This window comes from Pongo abelii, chromosome 3 (genome assembly GCF_028885655.2).
Source record: "Pongo abelii isolate AG06213 chromosome 3, NHGRI_mPonAbe1-v2.0_pri, whole genome shotgun sequence".
In the NCBI taxonomy this organism is placed as follows: Eukaryota; Metazoa; Chordata; class Mammalia; order Primates; family Hominidae; genus Pongo; species Pongo abelii.
In genome coordinates, this window is record NC_071988.2 from 109,785,777 (window position 1) to 109,807,425 (window position 21,649).

At 41.3% G+C, this 21,649-nt stretch overlaps 1 protein-coding gene across 2 annotated transcripts in view; it reads left to right on the forward strand.

Moving 5' to 3' along the window:
• The window catches only part of HERC6 (HECT and RLD domain containing E3 ubiquitin protein ligase family member 6), a 64,952-nt gene that overhangs the window by 4,028 nt on the left and 39,275 nt on the right, over positions 1–21,649 (forward strand). Inside the window, exons 3-9 of one of the 2 annotated variants that reach the window (XM_024246004.3) lie at positions 1,984–2,060; positions 7,131–7,358; positions 9,957–10,051; positions 12,470–12,597; positions 13,313–13,449; positions 14,622–14,689; positions 21,364–21,485. In XM_024246004.3, the coding sequence (XP_024101772.2) occupies positions 1,984–2,060; positions 7,131–7,358; positions 9,957–10,051; positions 12,470–12,597; positions 13,313–13,449; positions 14,622–14,689; positions 21,364–21,485 (855 nt within the window). The remainder of the gene's footprint in view (positions 1–1,983; positions 2,061–7,130; positions 7,359–9,956; positions 10,052–12,469; positions 12,598–13,312; positions 13,450–14,621; positions 14,690–21,363; positions 21,486–21,649) is intronic. The other variant, XM_054554148.2, reaches the window with a different exon arrangement.

Consider the following 21,649-nt stretch of genomic DNA (forward strand, 5'->3'; position numbering starts at 1 on the left):
GAAAGGCTAAGGTGGACAGATCACTTGAGGTCAGGAATTTGAGACCAGCCTGGTCAACACTGTGAAAGCCCCTCTCTACAAAAAAACACAAGAAAATTAGCCGGGCATGGTGTCAGGCACCTGCAATCCCAACTACTCAGGAGGCTGAAGCAGGAGAATCGCTTGAACCTGGGAGGCAGAGGTTGCAGTGGTGCTGAAACAGTGCCACTGCACTCCAGCCTGGGCAACAGAGGGAGACTCGGTCTCAAAAAAAACAAAAAACAAAAAAAAATGAGTATGACAAACACAGTTCCTAACCTAACCTGAAGGACTACAGTGTAGTGAGGGAAGAAGGGAGGAAAAAACCTACAACACCAATTATTATTTAATTAGAGCAGAGTGAAATGAGATGTGACCCTTTGATCTTAATCTTATCTCTTGGAATATAACTGTGGGGGCCAACTTAGACCTCCAGAGTGGGTATAAAGACCACTGTAAAGTAGAAACATTTGAACTGCAAAAGATACAGATATAAATCTTACTTGAACTTCCTTTATCACACTAAAACAGAGCCTCCCGAAAATGCAGTTCCCAGTGACTTCCTTGAGTGAGAGTTTCCTGGGAATTCAGTTGTCATTAAGATAGACCACCCATTACCATTACCATCAAAAAGCCCAATAGAACCTTCTATGCTTTCCCACTGAAGTCCCAAAACCCCGCCTTTTATTAAGTTGACATATATAAAACTTTACTTTGGGATATTCTGCAATAGCGAGCACACTTGTAAATAACCTTTGTCTTTTCTCTTGTTAATCTATTGTCAGTTAATTTGCAAGCCCCCAAATATTGGACTAAAGGTGGAAGAGGAGAAGTTGTTTTCTCAACATAACATTTTGGCTTGTCATAAACCACTGGGCCCTAACATTTTACTTAGTAAAGTGGAGGGAAATATCACATTTCCTCACAAACAGTTTCCCAGGACAGATATGACAAGTAGTTGGCTCTGGATTGTGTGTTTGTGAATTACATACTTAGGGGATTTTCAAACGCATGCTTTTTAATATTAGGAAGTGACCTCTCGTTACCTCTTCTGGTCATTAAATTCTAGTAGAGATCAATGTGACTTGGGGAAATGAGCATTGAACTTGGAATGAAAAGACCAGAATTTGAGTCTGGTTCTACAGCGTCATACCTATTTGACCTCTTTGAGTTCCATTAGATTCACCTTATGAAATTGCTGATAGTGGCCAGGCGCAGTGGCTCACGCCTGTAGTCCCAGCACTTTGGCAGGCCAAGGTGGGCGGATCACCTGAGATCAGGATTTTGAGACCAGCCTGGCCAACATGGTGAAACCTCGTCTATACTAAAAATACAAAAAAAATAGCCGGACATTGTGGTGCATGCCTGTAATCCCAGCTACTTGGGAGGCTGAGGCAGTAGAATTACTGGAACCCAGGAGGAGGAGGTTATAGTGAGCCAAGATCGCACCACTGCCCTCCAGCCTGGGTGACAGAGCAAGACTCCGTCTGTGGAAAAAAAAAAGGAAATTGCTGATAGTTATCTGGTTTTGATCCACAAAAATGGCAATTTTGTATGATTTAACCTAATGATTTCTTTATTAAATTAGGGCTTAAATTAGATGATGAAGATGTTGGTGTTCTATAAATTCTAAGGCCCTATACTACATATGTAGAAAAAATTTATTTTTCTTTTAGGCTATTAAGTGTAGAATAAAATTAGTATATTAGATATTGCATTAAAGTCCAATAACAATGGCTTTTGCATTATATACTGTTTTGGATTCTGTCCTATACCTTTGTACATGTTGATGTCATGTTAAAAACAGTTTGAGGGCTTTGGAATAAAGGTACTACAGAAATACAAGAAAATAAAATGGTTTTCCTGGACCAGATGTATTACTTGAGATACTTTTAAATATCTGTAGACCACTGGACAACTCACTCTAAATAAGGATTAATCAATTTTGTATTATTTGTATTATAGGAAAATAACGACTCTGAATGGTATAAAAATAATACAAGTTTCCTGTGGACACTGCCACTCCCTGGCATTATCAAAAGGTAAGAAACACTTTTTGGATCTGAGTGTGAGTAGGAAGTAATTTTTGGAATAGGAATTATAGCTGCTGATTTTTAATGCACTGGAGTTCATTTAGAAGTTTTTCATTCTCCCGGTTTCATAAGATATATTGTTTTCATATTTTTTTCTCAAATTTCTTGGTCCTAATTATACTCTAAACAGTGCCTAATTCATAGTGCCATAAGGGGCTGTCTCTGGTTATTTGACGTAACTGGCCAACTGTCTCAGAGCTTAGTAGTGGCTTTATTTCCAGCCATTTGCTCTTTATGCTGAATGGCTTGTCCACACTGGCAGACGTATTTGTCTATTTCGCTTAGATCAAAGAAAGAGAAGTCAAGGTGTCAAAATCACGACTCTATATTTTTTCTTTTTAAAAATTTTTACTTATTTGTCTTTATTGACATATAACAATTGTACATCTACACTTTTTCTACCAACCTCCACCCTCCTTTGTCCACCCTCAATCCAAATTTCTCAATAGAGAGTCTGAAGGAGGAAAAAATTTTCCTCTACCCTCTTATGCGTAGTCTTTGGGAACCTGCAAATTAAATTAACAGAAGACAGATTAAAAGAGAAAGGGCACCCAATTTATCTTTTTTGCTTTTCTTTTCTTTTTTTTCTTTTTTGAGATGGAGTCTTGCTCTGTCATCCAGGCTGGAGTACCGTGGCATGATCTCAGCTCACTGCAACCACCACCTCCTGGGTTCAAGCGATTCTCCTGCCTCAGCCTCCCAAGTAGCTGGGATCACAGGTGCGCGCCACCATGCCCAGCTAATTTTTGTATTTTTAGTATAGATGAGGTTTCACTATGTAGGCCAGGCTGGTCTCGAACTCCTGACCTCAAGTGATCCACCCGCCTCGGTCTCCCAAAGTGCTGGGATTACAGGCGTGAGCCACTGTGCCTGGTCCCCAATTTTTATTAATATTTTTGTGCACAAGAGTTCACAGAAAATAAGTGAAACTAAAAGTAGTGGTTAGACTTAGGAACTTACATACTGTTTTAACAAAGAAAAGGGAGTTTGGGCTTCAAGGGATAATAAATTGTGGGAAAGTGACTAGGAAATATATAGGGAAACCAAGGGAAGATACAGGATATTTTAGTAAGATTTGTTTATGCAGATTCATCTCAGTGCTGCTTCATCGTCTTCAGTGATAAAAGTTACTCTTCTCTCCCTGGTACGGTTGAGTGGAGATAACTCCACAAAGGGAAACTTATGCCTTGCTTTTAGGCAGATAAGAGAAGGGCAGAAACCTTTTCCTACATCTCTTAACTCTCAATTGCCTTCAACTCAAAACAATCCTTATGCCAAAGTAGCATATTTTGGTGTGGCATATCCTGACCCCCTTCAAAGGACTATAACATTTGTATGCTCCTCAGGTAATGTCTTATGTGTCACTGCAACTGTGCCATGGTCTATGGACAGCTAACATTTATTGGTCATCTTCTATGTGCCAGCTGCCATGTTAAATGCTTTATGTGTGTTTTTTCACATAATTACCTTACAAACACAGGAACTGGGCCGGGCATAGTGGCTCACACCTGTATTTCCAGCACTTAGGGAGGCTGAAGCAGGAGGATAACTTGAGGCCAGGAGTTTGAGACCAGCCTGGCCAACATAGTGAGATCCTGTCTCTACAAAAATTTGAAAAATTAGCTGGGCATGGTGGTATGCACCTGTAGTTCCAACTAATCAGGGGGCTGAAGTGGGAGGAGTGCTTGAGCTCAGGAGTTTGAAGCTGCAGTGAGCTATGATTGTGCCACTGCATTCCAGGCTGGGCAACAGAGTAAGACTGTTTCTAAAAAAGAAAAACAAACAAAAACAGGAGCAGGGTATGATTTATATCCTCATTTCAGAAATGGAAAATATTGAGTTCAGAGACTTTAAATTATTTACCCAAAGTTACACACTAAGAAACAGAATAGTCAGGATTTGAACCTATAGTGTTTAGGTCTCAACCCTAAGTGCTTCACTATTACACTGCACTGACTACAAGTCCAGGGCATATCCCGTGGCCATTGTGTGATTCCTTCTACCTGTCATTTCTAGCTCTTTGATCGTGGGCAAGTTATTTAACTTGGCTGAGTCTCAATTTTCTCATCTGTAGGAATATTGATACTTAACTTGAAGGTTATTTAGAAGACTGAATGACAGAAGATACCCTGTATACCTTGTACAGTCCTTAGCATATAGCAGAGGCACCATAAATAGGAGCATCTTTTCCTTCCTCACTCTCCTTCTTAATTATAGACATGGTGTGAATTCTTTCCTTGGGGTACTGACTTGCCTTTGCATTGGTCTGGACTGTAAAGGCTGGGCAGAGCCCAGGCATTCAATGCATTTGCTATGGTGAAAGGTGAGTTCTCATAGACCTTCATGAGAGTTTGACGTTTTGCATTTTGCCCTCAAAATTATTTTTAGTGTTAGAAATTAACTTTAGAAGAGTTAAAAAATAAAAGATGTAATAACTTATTAAAAAATCTCTGAGATGTGTTAGCATTTCACTGGGTATATACTTAGGCATTAGATAAGCTTAGATTAGATTTTTTTTTTCTGGCTGGGTGCAGTGGCTCACGCCTGTAATCCCAGCACTCTGGAAGGGGATCACTTGAGGCCAGGAGTTCGAGACCAGCCTAGCCAACATGGTGAAACCCTGTCTCTACTAAAAATACAGGCTGGGCACAGTGGCTCATGCCTGTAATCCCAGGACTTTAGGAAGCCAAGGTGGGTGGATCACCTGAGGTCAAGAGTTTAAGACCAGCCTGGCCAACATGACAAAACCCTGTCTCTACTAAAAATACAAAAATTTACCGGGCATGGTGGCAGGTACCTGCAATCCCAGCTACTCGGGAGACTGAGGCAGGAGAATCACTTGGTCCCGGGAGGCAGAGGTTGCAGCGAGCTGGGATTGTGCCATTGTACTCCAGCCTGGGTGACACAGCAAGACTCGTCTCAAAAAAAAAAAAAAAAAAAAAAAGGGCAGATTAATAGGAAAAAAGGCATATTAATTTATTTATTAATATGCATAGGGGAGAACCATAGAGCAATTACCCCAATGCCCCAATGGGGCAGAGACGCTTATATACCATCTTGAGGCAGAGGTGGTCCTGTTGTGTAGATGAAGCCTTACAGGTAGCAGCCCTCGAAGAGAACAGATGGTGAATGTTTCTTCCAGACCTTTAGAGGTGTGGGATTCTCAGTTAATCTTTCCTAGATCAGACACGGGAGGGCCTCAGAGAAAGCCTGCCTGCATCAATGCAGATTTTCTGTACAGGTGCAAATCTCCCACACAAAAGACAGCTTTTTAGGTATGCTTGTGCTTCCAGCCCTACTAAATAGCCATCTTGAAATATGTTAAAGAAGTGGGATGAGATATATTGGTTTGGTACCCCTTCAAGAGTAAGGGGACAGAGAGTGAGTACCTGGGTGGAGGAAAGGAGTCTTTCTAGTTTATGAGGCGGTCAGGGAAGATATCTCTTAAAAGGTGACATATGAGCAGAAACAAAATGAAAAGGGAGGGAGAGATAGGATGCTAACCATGAAAGAATTACCCAGACACAGGGGCCATGGGGTTGGTCCATGCTCAGAAGTGTACTCCAGGAATAGCAAAGGGTCTTGAGAGGAGTGAGCAGGGGGGGATGAAGTCCGGGAAGTGGGGGTGGGCCAGACTGGTGATGTGGGGTCTGTGATGGGAGTTGGTCCGTCATTGAGTGAGACAGCAAGCTCCTGAAGTATTCAATTGGACTTATATTTTTAAAAGGATCACTCTGGCTACTCTTTGGAGAACAAACTGATGGGGGCAAAGGTTGCCTCGGGGAGATCAGTGAGGTGCTATTGTCATTTTTCAGGAGAGAAATGTTGGTGACTTGGCTAAGGTGGTAGCAGTGGAGAGGTGAGAAATGGTTGGATTCTGGATAGATTTTGAAGGTAGAAGTTTTGAATTTGCTGGGTCGAAGGGTGTAAAAGAGAGGAGTTAAGGATGACTCTAAATTTTTGGCCTGAGCAGCTGAAAGAACACAGTTGCCCTTAACTGGAGGGAGAAGAGTGGACACTGTTTGAAGGGACTTTTGAAGGTGACCTAGACCGCCCCGCTTGCCTTTAGTTGGGATACTTTAATCTCATTTTTTTCTTTATCTCTGTTTTACCTTTTAAAGATTTGTAAAATTAAATAGAAGTAGAATAGAAATAGAAGGAAATCCTACCATTTGCAACTTGGAGGACATCATGCTAAGTGAAATAAGCCAGACACAGAAAGACAAATACCTCATGGTCTCACTTAGATGTGATATCTAAGAAAGTCAAACTCAGCCAGGCACGGTGGCTCATGCCTGTAATCCCAGCACTTTGGGAGGCCGAGGCGGGTGAATCACCTGAGGTCAGGAGTTCGACATCAACCTGGCCAACATGGTGAAACCCCATCTCTGCTAAAAAAAGCACAAAAATTAGCTGGGCGTGGTGGCACGCGTTTGTAATCCCAGCTACTCAGGAGCCTGCAGCAGGAGAGTCGCTTGAAACCGGGAGGTGGAGCTCGCAGTGAGCCAAGATCACACCACTACACTCCAGTCTGGACGACAGAATGAAACTCTGTATCAAAAAAAAAAAAAGAAAGTCAAACTCAATAAAAACAGAGAGTAGAAAGGTAGTTGCCAGGGGCTGGGGGCTTGGGGGAAATCAGAAGATGTGGGTCAAAGGGTATAAACTTTCAGTTATAAGGTGAGTAAGTTTTTAATGTACAGCCGTGTGACTGTATAGTTAATAATAGTGCATTGTATACTTGAAGTTTGCTAAGAGGGTAGATCTTAAGTATTCTCACCACACACACACACAAAGGTAACTATGTGAGGTGATGGATATGTTAATTAGCTGATTGCGACAATCATTTAACAATGTGTATGTATTTCAGCTCATCATATTGTATACCTTAAATATATGAAATTTTTATTTGTCAATTATACCTCATTAAAGCCACAAAAATGATTTGTAGAATTAGTAGTTTCTATTTGAATTTGGTATTCTAATACAATTCTTAATTTCTCATCTTTGTTTTTGTAGATAGCCAAGTGTTTTCATGGGGAAAGAACAGCCATGGGCAGCTGGGCTTGGGGAAGGAGTTCCCCTCCCAAGCCAGCCCGCAGAGGGTGAGGTCCCTGGAGGGGATCCCATTGGCTCAGGTGGCTGCCGGAGGGGCTCACAGCTTTGCCCTGTCTCTCTGTGGGACTTCCTTTGGCTGGGGAAGTAACAGTGCGGGGCAGCTGGCCCTCAGTGGGCGTAATGTCCCAGGTAAGGAGATGGTCTTGTTTGTGCAGTAAATCATTCTTTCTTTCCAGGTGGAAGACCAACTTGGCAAAGGGCAGTCTTAATGCTTAAAACAGTGGTTCCCAAACTTGTGACACATTCGAATAACCTAGGGAGCTATATTAGTTTCCTGTTGTAGTGGTAACAAATCATCTCAAACCTAGCAGCTTAAAACAACACAAATGTACTATCGTGTAGTTCTGGAGGTCAGAATTCTGACACAGATCTCACTGTGCTAAAGTCAAGGTGTTGGCAGGTTGCCTTCCTCTCTACAGGCTCTGGGGGAGAATCCATTTTCATGCCTTCCCCAGCTTCTAACGGCCACCTGCATTAATCATAGACCTCTTTCTTCTTCAAAGCTAGCAGTGGCTGATAAGTCTTTCTCAAGTCACATTACTTTCACATAGACTCTTCTGCCTCCCTCTTCCTCAGTTAAAAGACCCTTGATTACAGTGTGCTCACCTGGATAATCCAGGCACATCTCCCTTGTTTTAAGGTCAACTGATTAGCAACTTTAGTTCCGTCGGTTTCTGGAACTTCACTTTGCCATATAACTTATTTACAGGCTCCGGGATTAGGAAGTGGGAGACCATTATTCTTTGAGAGGCCATTATTCTGCCTACTGTAGGATCCTTTAAAAATCCCGATGCCCAGGTCAGACCCCATACCTATTAAATCAGAATGTCTGGGGGTGAAACCCAGAAGCATCTGTCGTCATTAGAGACCTCACAGGTGATTCCAATTTGCAGCAAAGTTTAGAAACTGCTGGATTGGGAGACTGCTAACATTAGGTCAAACAACCAGTTCCTCTAGACAAAAGAACACTTCTCTAAACAACCAGTTCCTCTGAACACAAAACTCATCAAGATGTACTCCCCACAAACTCCATCCTCCTCTATTTAATTCCTTACATTCAGCTAACATATAGTTAACACCTAACCTGTGCCAGTCCCATGCTGAGCACTTATACCTTGTTTCATTTCACCATTTCAGCATTAGCTAAGTTTTTCTTTCCTTTCCTTTCCTTTTCCTTTCCCTCCCCTCCCTCCTCCTTTGCCCTCCCTTTCCCTTTCCTCCCCTCCCCTCCTCCCCCCACCCCTTCTTCCCCTCCCCTCCCCTCCCACCTCCCCTCACACATCCCTTCCCCTATCCTCCTCCCCTCTCCTCCCCTATCCTCATCCCCTACCCTCCCCCATCTCCTCTCCTTCACCCCCTCTCCTCCCCTCCGCTACCTTCCCCTCCCGTCCCCCGTCCCCTCTCCTCCTTCCTCCCTTCCCCCCTTCCCCTCTTCCCCCCTTCCCCCCTTCCCCTCCCTTCCCCTCCCCTGTCTTCCCTTCTCTCCTCTTCTCTTCTCTTCTTTCTTTTCTTTATTCTTTTCTTTTCTTCAGACAGGGTCTCACTGTGTTGCCCAGGCTGGAGTGCAGTGGTGCAATCTCAGCTCACTGGAATCTCAGCTCCTGAGTAGCTGGGACCACAGGCACACACCACCACACCCAGCGAATTTTTGTATTTTTTGTAGTATCAGGCATGAGGGGCTTGAAGCTTAGCTTTCTAGGTCAATAGCCTCGGGGTTTCACCATGTTGCCCAGGCTGGTTTTGAACTCCTGCGCTCAAGTGATCCACCCGCCTCAACCTCCCAAAGTACTGGGATAACGGGTGTGAGACACCATGCCCGGCCAGTTTTTCTTATCATCTCAATTTTTATAATACATTTGCAGAGCATCTATCGTGTGACAGAAAAATGTGAAAATTGTCAGAATCAATATGGAGTCACTTATTTCAAACCCTAATAAAATGGAGTTGGGTGGCCTGGGGGCATGAAGGGAGGATCCTCACACAGATCCGCCTGATAATAACTATCCCAGAGGACTCTACCAAAACCACAACCTTGCAGTTAAGGCCACCTGTATGAGGACATCTTTCCAGTAACAGTGTTTCCTAACTGCTGCCTTGCAATAAGTCCTTGTAACCAATGAACTTCTGTTTCAAAATAACCTACGTGTACTTCTCCTTTTTTGCCTTTAGAAGTTCCCCCTTGCCTCAACCTCCCCAGATATGCCCATGGCCTGCTATGGCATGCATATCCTGGATTGTAATCCCGTCATTCATTCCCAAATAAACTTGTTCTTTGAGAGCCTCTCGGTTGTTACTTTAGGTTGACAAATGAATAGAACAGATGGCAGTAGTATCAGGCATGAGGGTCTTGAAGCTTAGCTTTCTAGGTCAATAGCCTTGGGCATTCCAGAAGATTAGACAGCTTCCAGAAATAAATGTTAAAGGAGCACTTCTTTTTTTTCTTTCCCAAGGTAGGGTTTTTCCTCTGTCTTATACTTCGGATTGTTTACTTTTAAAATTGTGTTAATGAATTATAAAAATAATAAAAGATACCCCTTACATAAAAAATATAAAAAGATATTAAAAATATAAATACTCATGAAATCTGAAAATTATGTTAGTGAATTATAAGAATAATAAAATATATCTCTTACATAAAAAAGAAATATAAAAAGATATTAAAATGTAAATAGTCATGAAATCTGAGTCTGTTTCTTATACTCTAGAGATTCTGCTTTCTTTCAACAGTGCAAAGCAACAAGCCTCTCTCAATTGGTGCACTGAAGAATCTAGGTGTGGTTTATATCAGCTGTGGTGCTGAGCACACTGCTGTGCTTACCCAGGTAAGCCAAAACGTGTTGCTATTTTTTTGAGTTCCAGAGAAATGGTAACAAGATACATATGTACTAATTATTGTTGAAAGACAGAGACATTAGCCCATTTGGGCCACTATAACAAAATACCATAAAAAGAGTGGCTTATGAACAACAGAGATCTATTTCCCATAGTTCTGGAGGCTGGGAAGTCCAAAATCAAGGTGCCAGCAGATTTGATGTCTGATGAGGGCCAAACTTCTCATTCATAGATACCATATTTTCACTGTGTCCTCACATAGTGAAGGGAGTGAGGGGCTCTTCCTGAGCCTCTTTTGTGAGGGCACTAATCCCATTGATGAGGGTTCTGCCTTCATGACCTAATCATTTATCAAAGGCCCCATCTCCTAATATCATGGCATTGAGGGTTAGGATTTCAACATATGAATTCTGGGGGGATGCAAACATTCAGACTGTAGCATAAGATATATATACCAATATCTAGACAGAGCCATTCAGTGTACACATATCTAAAGAGGAGATGTGAACCAAATATAAATCATAAGGTTTTCAAGATATGTAACAAAAGCTAATTTCAGCTTTAGGAAATATCTTTAGATACCTACTAAATTAGTTTAATAGCTGGGTGTGGTGGCTCATGCCTATAATCCCAGCCCTTTGGGAGGCCGAGGTGGGCAGATCACGAGGTCAGGAGTTCAAGACCAGCTTGGCCAACATAGTGAAATCCCATCTCTACTAAAAATACAAAAATTAGCCAGGCATGGTTATGGGTGCCTATAGTCCCAGCTACTTGGGAGGCTGAGGCAGGAGAATCAATTGAACCCAGGAGTCAGAGGTTGCAGTGAGCCAAGATCGTGCCACTGCACTCCAGCCTGGTTGACACAGCGAGACTCTCCTGTCCAAAAAAAAAAAATTAGGTTAATACAGGAACTAATCCCTTTTAGCAATTATTATTATTATTGGTTTTTTTTTTTGAGACAGAGTCTCACTCAGTCACCCAGGCTGGAGTGCAGTGGTGCAATCTCGGCTCACTGCAACCTCCGCCTCTCAGGTTCAAGCAATTCTCCTGCCTCAGCCTCCCAAGTGGCTGGGATTACAGGCATGTGCCACCACGCCTGGCTAATTTTTGTATTTTTAGTAGAGACAGGGTTTCACCATGTTGGCCAGGCTGGTATCAAACTCCTGATCTCAAATGATCCAACCACCTCAGCCTCCCAAAGTGTTGAGATTACAGGCATGAGCCACTGCGCCTGGCCCCTTTAGCAATTATTCATTGACAATGTGATTCTACAGATAAAAATTATGATAGAAACAACAAAGTAATTTTTACAGTTTTCAATAATCCACTTTACAGCCTAGAACATTATTTCATTTCATTTCTTGCTTGGCATAGGTATGACCCAGCTTCCTGAATGTTTTCTTCCCATTCTTGTCCTCACCATACAATATATTCCAAAGGGATGGATTCTTTCTGGAGCCATAAGGAATAGACTTGAAAACTACTTGTGTAGTTGAAATGTTTGTTTAAAAACTGTATGCCCCCAATTATTTTTATTGTTTGTTTTAAATGTATATCTTAAATTAGAAAACCCTCAATTTTTTGGATTATATTATTCTTAATATAAATAATAAATAGAAATAAAGAGAATAAATAGAAATAAAGAGAAAGCTAGAGTTGTTTGTAATCATAGAATGTTTTGGGAAGACAGTATTTTTAGGAAAATGCTCAGATAAATTCAACCTCATACTTAAATGTTGGTTTTACTCTTGAACCATTTAATTTATCTATTCATTCAATAAAGACTTATTAAGTACCTAATTCTTTCTTTTTCCGCTTTATTATGGCATAATTGACAAATAAAAATTGTATATGTTTATGCTGTACAACATTATGTCTTAATACATGTGTACATTGTGAAATGATTACCACAATCAAGCTAGTTAACATATGCATCACCTCACATAAATATCTTTTTTTGTGATTAGAATCTTTAAGATCTACTCTCTTAGTAATTTTCATATATGAAACACATTATTAACTATAGTCACCATGCTATACAATACATCACCAAAGTGCCCAGTTTTTAAGGAAATGCTAATGATTTTTTTAAAAAAATTTGTGTAGAGATGGGGTCTTGCTATATTGGCCAGGCTAGTCTCAAATTCCTGACCTCAAGCAATCCTCCTGACATAGCCTCCCAAGGTGCTGGGATTACAGGTGTGAGCTACTGTGCCTGATCCCAGTGATTTTTCATGTTTAAAGTATTTACTTGACATACACTATTAGAAAGAATAAAGGATGTCTCCTATTTATGTAGAGCTTGTGTTTCACAGAGTGCTCCCATATTAACTCTTGTATGACAATCAGTAAGCTTTTAGTTACCTTTTTAAACCTGAAATTAATTTGATTTTTCCTTTGCTAAGCAGGACGGGAAAGTGTTCACATTTGGAGACAATCGCTCTGGACAGCTGGGATACAGCCCCACTCCTGAGAAGAAAGGTCCACAACTTGTGGAAAGAATTGATGGCCTAGTTTCGCAGATAGATTGCGGAAGGTAATATAGGCTTCTTCTTCTTTTTCTTTTTCTTAGCATGTGTAGAAAGTGTTATATTTTATTACTTAGAAATGACTCATATGGAATGTTATCAAACCTTAAAATTCCTGCCTGAAAATTTACTTATTTCAAATATAGTTTAATTTTTCAGTTTTTAATCTTTATTCTAGATATTTTATTTATTTATTAAGAAATAATTGGAAATCTACTGTGTATAGAACACTGTACCAGGTGCTGGAGAATGGGAAGTAGATTGATAAAAATAGCAGAGCTTTCCTGCTTAAGTTGATAAGATGAAATTAAAGTAAATTAATCTCATGCATGCAGAAGATGATGTATATTTACATATATATATTCGGAGTTCTGCATAACATAATTATGAGGACACTTTGAGTGTTTAAATATCTACCCAATGCATTAAAAAAAAATCCAAAAAATAGAAATGCCTGCATTTAGAACACAAATGATAGAAACCATAGTAAAGACCCATCAATAACATTCTATTTTTAAGATTAGTAGTAAGTTAATATTGACTCACCATCTGTTTAGCCACATCCTTTGATGCCCTCTAACACTGACATTGTGATAAGGGAGCTGGGTACTTATTAAAGTAAATTGGGTTTTTTGTGTTTGTTATTTTATGTTAAGGGACATCATCTTTCTCAAAAGCCATGAGTGCCTTAGTCTTCATTATGGTGTATTCTCTCTCCTGTAGTTATCACACCCTTGCATATGTGCACACCACTGGTCAGGTGGTATCTTTTGGTCATGGACCAAGTGACACAAGCAAGCCAACTCGTCCAGAGGCCCTGACAGAGAACTTTGACATTAGCTGCCTGATTTCTGCTGAAGGTATGAGTCCCATTAATTCATGATTTTGTGTTCATCAATGCCACTGGAGGAGAACTAGTATTCAGCTTCCTTTCAAAGGGTCCTACAGAACTATAGTTCCCCTAGTACTTTTATTTTTATTTTTATTTATTTATTTTTTTTGAGATGGAGTTTTGCTCTTGTTGCCCAGGCTGGAGTGCAATGACGTGATCTCGGCTCACCATAACCTCTGCCTCTTGGGTTCAAGCGATTCTCCTGCCTCAGCCTCCTGAGTAGCTGGGATTACAGGCATGCACCACCATGCCTGGCTAATTTTGTATTTTTAACAGAGATGGAGTTTCTCCATGTTGGTCAGACTGGTCTTGAACTCCTGACCTCAGGTGATCCACGCTCCTCAGCCTCCTGAAGTGCTGGGATGAGCCCAGCACCTGGCTCGTGAGCCACCGCACCTGGCTGTACTTTTATGTCTATATAGTGCATTTTTTTCTTATGCAGTGAATCTTAGGGTATTTGGTAATCATTTCTAAAGATTAAGGTAAGTTCAAGACCAGCGTGGCCAACATGGTGAAACCCATCTCTAGTAAAAATACAAAAATTAGCCGGGCGTGGTGGTGCAAGCCTGTAATCCCAGCTACTCGGGAGGCTGAGGCAGGAGAACCGCTTGAACCCAGAAGGTGGAGGTTGCAGTGAGCCGAGATCGTCCAGCCTGGACAACAGGGCTAGACTCTGTCTCAAAAAAATAAAATAAAATAATAAAATAAAAAAGATTAAGGTAATACAGAAGAGGATCCTAACTTGATTACTTAAACATCAGAACAATACACTTTTTTTTTCCATAAAGTGAAAGCAAATTTATTAAGAAAGTAAAGAAGCAACCAGAACAATACACTTTTATATAGTTAATCAAATATCTTCTAAAGCATGGCCACCTGGCTGCATTATGCAAGTGCATGAAAAACTAAATTTTAGACTAAGTGAATATATGACATGTAATCTGATCAAAGCTGATCTTTTATTTCAATATGATGGGAGGGAAGAAAAAGAAAAAAAATTAATCTTTTGACTACGTTTGTACTCAAAATCCATTTAGGAGAATATAAATTGCCGGTAAGTAAATAAATTTGGCTTGGTAATACATCCGATTTATTTTTACTTCTAAAAACTCTAAGCATGGATTTATGACTTTCTTTTAGACCTTGTGGATGTTCAAGTCAAACACATTTTTGCTGGAACATGTGCCAACTTTGTGACAACTCATCAGGTATCTATTATACTTTTTGTTCCTCTTAAAAATTATTTTTTCTCAAGATTTCAGAGCAGTATTTGAAATACTGTATTATTCATATATATTCAGGTGTTTTACTAAAACAATAAGTTCCTGTATTAGAATGCTTATGAAAAAATATTACGTAATTCTCACTTCCTTATTTGTCAACTTTCCTAACAGATTAGACCCCTCACCACCACCATTTCAGATTTATTTTTTCTTTATTGGTAAGTGGGTATGTTGAATTTGCATCATGTAAATACACATACACATGTAACTTGTGTCAACAGCAGCTGTTTCCATTTTCAGGAGGGAACTGAATTTTCCCTGTCCAGGACTGTGAAGGAAGGGTTTCTGACGTGTCCTGTAGGGAATTTCCCAGTGGCACCTCCTTCAATGGAAGGATTGCCATGTGTGTGAGTGGGCAGGGGTGTGTGTGGCAGGGGTAGCGTGCAGTGTCTCAGCTGTCCTTTGTTGCAAGGATCACATCATCGAGTCCCCAACTCAAGTTTATTGCTTAATAAAATTAATGATGATAGATAACAGTCATGACTAATTTTAACTGCAGTCACCAAGTGTCAGGCAGCAATCGAAGTTCTTCAAATGGATCAAGATGTTTAATGCTCATATCAACTCTTGTTGATTTTATTTTTCACATTCGACAGATGAAAAAACTGTCTCAGAGAGGTGAATTTATGCAAAGTTGCACTGTTAGTAAGTGGTAGAGCTGGATTCAAATCCAGGCAGTCTAACCCAATAGCTTACACCATTATCCACCATGCTATAGTGACTTCCTAATTGTTAACAGGAGGGATTTTATTATTACATTTCTGGGTGAGTTCCAAAATATGTTTATGGAAACAAAAGCCTTCATAGTTATTTTTCTAATTTGTACTTTTTCCTGTTATCAGGAATGTTTTAAAATTGATGTTTAAACTTGATGTTTAAAACATTCCTGATGACAGGAAAAAGTACAAATTAGAAACATAATAGACTCTTTCTGTAGTCCCTGGCACAGAAAGTGGTCAGAGGCAAAGGTTTCTGTGCTGTTGGGATAGTTAGGAGACTATACTTTGGTTGCTCTATCATAGCCATTCAATCAGCCACTCAACAAAAATTGAGACCCTTTTATATATCAGGCTCTGCTCTTGGTGCACTTGGACAAAAGTGAATAATACAGACAAAGTTACCCTCATTCATAGCATTTGGATTCCACAGGCAGGGCCGGACCATAAATATGTAAATGCAAAATAAATAAGATTGTGTTAGAGGCCCGGCATGGTGGCTCACGCCTGTAATCCCAGCACTTTGGGTGGCCGAGGCAGGCGGATCACTTGAGGTCAGGAGTTCGAGACCAGCCTGGCCAATGTGGTGAAACCCCATCTCTAGTAAAAACACAAAAACTAGCTGGGAGTGGTGGTACGAGCCTGTAATCCCAGCTACTTGGGAGGCTGAGGCAGGAGAATTGTTTGAACCCAGGAGTGGAGGTTGCAGTGGGCTGAGATCATGCCACTGCACTCCAGCCTGGGGCACAGAGCAACACTCTGTCTCTAAAAAAAAAAAAAAAAAAAAAAAAAAAATTGTATTAGACAGTGACAAGTACTCTGAAGAAAACACACTGATTGTTTGAGATTGGTGAGGTGGCCTTCTTTAGAAATGTCTGTCAGAAAAGGCCTTGTAGAGGCTGTGACAGTTGAGCAGAGATTTTAGCCATGCTTAGGTCCAGAGAAAGAATGCTCAGAGCAGAGGGAACTGCACACAGAAAGCCTGTGAGGCAAGAATGAGTTTGGTGTGTGTGACAGAAGGCCAGTGAGGCAGAATCATAGGAAGAAAGGACAAAGAGCTCTATAAGATGGAGCCAGTTCTGTAAGCTGGGGTCAGCTATGTGAGGGGGGACCCATCTGAAATGTGCTTGGAAAGGAGACCTAGAGACTGGCCAAACAAGCCAAGAGAAGAAAGCACCCATATGGAGGTCCTCTCTTTTGTTTTTGTTTGTTTGTTTGCTTGTGTTTTTGTTGTTTTGAGACAGGGTCTCACTCTGTTACCCAGGCTGGAGTCTTGGCTCACTGCAGCCTCAAATTCCTAGGCTTAAGCCATCCTCTCGCCTCAGCCTCCCGAGTAGCCAGGGCTATAGGCGCACACCACAATGCCCAGCTAATTTTTGTATTTTTTTTTTTTTTTTGTAGAGATGGGGTTTCGCCATGTTGCTCAGGCTGGTCTTGAACTCTTGAGCTCAAGTGATCTGCCCACCTTGGCCTGGCAAAATGCTGGGATTACAGGTGTATACCACCGCGCCTGGCTCCTAGTAGTACCTCTTATCTACAGTTTTGCTTTTCACAGTTTCAGTTATCCACATTCAACTGTGGTCTAAAAATATTAAATGGGAAATTCAGAAATAAACAACTCATAAATTTTAAATCACATGTTCTGGGTGGCATGATGAAATCTCACACCATTCCACTTCATCCCTTCATCACAAGAAGTAGGGTGAATACAGTATAATAAGCTATTCTGAGAGAAAGACAGGGGCATCACATTTACATATGTTTTATTGCAGTAAATTGTTATAGTTGTTTCATTTTATTATTAGTTATTGGTATTAATCTCTTACTGTGCTTAATTTATACATTAAACTTGATCATATGTATGGATGAACAGGAAAAAACAGTCAATATGGGGTTTGGTATTATTTATGGTTTCAGGCATCCACTGGGGGTCTTGGTGGAACACATCCCCCATGGATAAGGGGGGACTGCTGTATTTCCAGAAGGAGAAAGTGGCTAATTCTGTCAAATACAGCCGAGTGGTCAAGTAAGACGAGTGCATAGTTTATTTTTGCTTTGGTAAGATTGTGTTATTGCAGAGGAGAGAGAAGGAAACCTGACCCGAGTGGGCTGGACAGAGAATAGAAGGGGAACAAGTGCAAACAATGCCTGTGACAACTCTGAGAAATTTTGATGTGAAGGAGAGTAGAGAACTGTGAGAGGGTTCCCCATGCTGCATAAGAGTGAATAGGCCGGGCATGGTGGCTCACGCCTATAATCCCAGCACTTTGGGAGGCCGAGGCGGGTGGATCACAAGGTCAGGAGTTCAAGACCAGCCTGGCCAATATGGTGAAACCCCATCTCTACTAAAAATACAAAAAGTAGCCGGGTGTGGTGGAGGGTGCCTGTAGTCCCAGCTACTTGGGAGGCTGAGGCAGAGAATTGCTTGAACCTGGGAGGCAGAGGTTGCAGTGAGCCGAGATGCGCCACTGCACTCCAGCCTGGGCGACAGAACGAGACTCCATCTCAGAAAAAAAAAAAAAAAAGAAAAATAAAGAGTGAATAATTGCAGAAGCAATGTCTGAGATTAGGAGAGAGGAAACAGAATCTAACGCATGATTGAGGGGTTTGAACAGATGTGTTTATTCTGCTGTAATAAGAAACGGTACAGGTGAAGGTAGGTTGATGGTGGGAAGGTGATTAGTTCTTGCTTAATTGCTTCAATTTTCAGTGATGCATAAGACAAGGTCCCCGTCTGAGCATGAGTAAGCAGAGGAGTATGAAAGGTTTAGGAAGAAAAGGAAGGGTTGTGATAGTTGTCTTGGGGAAAAAGCAGGTAGCCTTGGAATCCATTAGACAGTATCAGGTGCCCATTTGAAATCTGTGGTCATAGACTTAAAGTGAAATCAGTCTGCACAGTTGTGCAGCTTTCTCCCATGATGTTAGGCTTCTTCAGTTGGATTTTGGAGTAATTCAGAGTCAAGTTTAAATACAGATGGAATTTTGCTAGGTAAGTACAATAGGAAATGGACAAAAGAGTTATAGGTGTGATTATAGTGATGTACCATGGAATCTAAGCTGGGTAAGGAGGACGAAAGAGGGTGATGAATCGTGGACAAACAACAGGGCTAATGGATTGGAGATCCGGGTGGACAAAAGAATCTTGGACTGTGGGTTTTACTCTAAAGGAGGTGAATCTGTAAGATGGTGTATGATGATCAGAGAAGAGAACATTTCCAGTAGAAATTTAGAAGATGGAACAATTGATAATTATAACATCCAGCTTCTCACCTATATCTCGGGCAGTGGTTTTCAACTAGGGGTGATTTCATGCTCTGGGAAATATTTGGCAATGTCTGGAGACATTGTAGTTTGTCATAACTAGGGGAGAGCATGGTATTGGGAGTGGCTGCTACTGGCATCTGGTAGACAGAGGCCAGTGATACCACTAAACATCTTGTGATACACAGGACAGGTGCTCACAACAAACAGTTATCTGACCCAAAATATCAATAGTGTCAGTTTAAAAACCCTGATCCAGGGCATGTGTGGCTGGGGTGGAGCAGAGGAAAATAGTGGAGATGATCAAGAATTGAGAGATGAAGGTGGGAGATAGCTCAGGTTCACCAATTCTGAAGTAACCAAGAGTGAGGGCAGGAAGGGTGGCCACGGGAATCGTGGTGTGAAGAAGACAGCAAGGTGCTGAAGCTTTCGATGAATGAAGGGGAGTGACCAGGACAGTGGGAGAAGATTACAAAAGAAGAGGAGGCAGATGACATAGTCTCATGCCGTGCATTTGGGAGGAGCTAGGGATTTTGAAGCAGAAAATGAAGAAATCGTATGTAACTGCCAAGAGGGAGCACCTCATTGTCCCAAGTTTCCTGGGATGTGGGGGGAAAAACTCTTCCTCTTGATCAAACTACGGGGAAAACCCAGGACTCAGATCAAGAAGCTGAAGGGAACTTTAAGAGCCGTGGTTACCTGTCTTCTTCAAGAGGTCTTTTATTTCAGCATTAAACCAAAATGATGCAGGATTTCCTGGCTCATAACAAGTGCAGTGGAGGCATAGGTATAAGTTATAGCAGAGTACTAATGCCTTTGGAAGACTGTATTGAAAATGGATTTTTCTTTCCAGACAGTGATTTTTGAAACCCCTGGTTGGGCTATTTGGTCTCAAGTATTATATAGAGCGATGGTTCTCAAAGTGTGATCCCCAAACCAGCAGCATCAGCATCACCGGAATATTTGTTAGATGCAAATTCTCGCACTCTACCCTGACCCACTGAATCAGAAACTATGGGGTGGAGCCCAGCAATCTACTTTAACAAGCCCACCAGAATAACCTACCAGGTGATTTGGATGCATATTACAATTTGAGAGTTACTGACATAAAAGTAAACACTTGTGGGTGATTAAAGGGAAGAAGAAAACTAATTATTGAGTGCCTATTATAATCCCAAAGCTTTTTATACTTACTATAATTGAATCTTAAGAACCCAGATAGGCCGGGCGCGGTGGCTCAAGCCTGTAATCCCAGGACTTTGGGAGGCCGAGGCGGGTGGATCACGAGGTCAGGAGATCGAGACCATCCTGGCTAACACGGTGAAACCCTGTGTCTACTAAAAATACCAAAAAATTAGCTGGGCGTGTTGGCGCGTGCCTGTAGTCCCAGCTACTCGGGAGGCTGAGGCAAGAGAATGGTGTGAACCCGGGAGGCAGAGCTTGCAGTGAGCCGAGATCATGCCACTGCACTCCAGCCTGGGCGACAGAGCGAGACTCTGTCTCAAAAGTAATAATAATAAAATAAAAAATAAAAAAAATTAAAAAAAGAACCCAGAGAGGTAGGTATTATTATCTCTTTTTATTGTGGTAAAATATATATAAATACAATTTGCCATTTTAATCATTTTAAGTATACAATTTAGTGACAGTGACATTAATTACTTTCACAATATTGTTCAACTGTCACCATTATCCATCTCCAAGGCTTTTTCATTACCCCAAACAGAAATTCTGTAACTATTAAATAATAATTCCCCATTCCCTCTCTCCGCCCCCAGCTTTAGGTAATGTTGAATCTACCTTCTGTCTCTATGAATTTGCCTGTTCTAGATACTTCATATAAGTGGAATCATACAATATTTGTCATTTTGCATCTGGCGTATTTCATTCACTTGTCTTCAAAATTCATCCATGTTGTAGCATGTGTCAGAATTTCATTTCTTTTTTTTTTTTTTTTGAGACGGACTTTCGCTCTTGTTGCCCAGGCTGGAGTGCAATGGTATGATCTCGTCTCACTGCAACCTCCACCTGCCAGGCTCAAGCCCCTGCCTCAGCTTCCTGAGTAGCTGGGATTACAGGTGACCACCACCATGCCCAGCTAATTTTTTGTATTTTTAGTAAAGACAAGGTTTCACCATGTTGACCAGGCTGGTTTCAAACTCCTGACCTCAGGTGATCTGCCCGCCTCAGCCTCCCAAAGTGCTGGGATTGCAGGCATGAGCCACTGTGCCGGCCAGAATTTCATTCCTTTAAGGCTGAATAATATTTCATTTTATATATATTTAAAAAATCTATTCATCTGTTTATGGACATGGGTTGTTTCCATCTTTTGGCTATTGTGAATAATGCTGCAGTGAATAATGATCTATAAGTATCTGTCTGAAGCCCTGCGTTCATTTTTTTTTTTTTTTTAATGATGAAACTAAGGCTCAGACCAAGCAAAGTGGCCCAGGCTAGGAGGTGGAATAGCCCCTACCGGTCTGACGCCAAAGCTCCTCCCACCAAGTGCTACCACCCAAGAGGGCAGGGCCTATTTACCACCCATGCCAGCTGATTTGCTGTATAATTTACTACTGAACATGTGTGTGTTCCTGATCATTCTTGTTTCTTCCTTCCCTGAAGGATACTAGTTCCACACATGCTCCTGGGAAAACCCTGCCAGAAATAAGCCGAATTAGCCAGTCCATGGCAGAAAAATGGATAGCAGTGAAAAGAAGAAGTACTGAACATGAAGTGGCTAAAAGGTGGCTCTGTCTGATAAATTATAAGCAACTTTTATCTGGTTCTGGGGCTTTGGTCGTTTTATCCTAAGATAGAGGTTTCCGTTTTGTTGTGAAGGTATTTGCATTTTGACCATGATTCTCTTCTACAGCCTCTTAGTGTGACTAGGTCATCAGTGTACTCATTT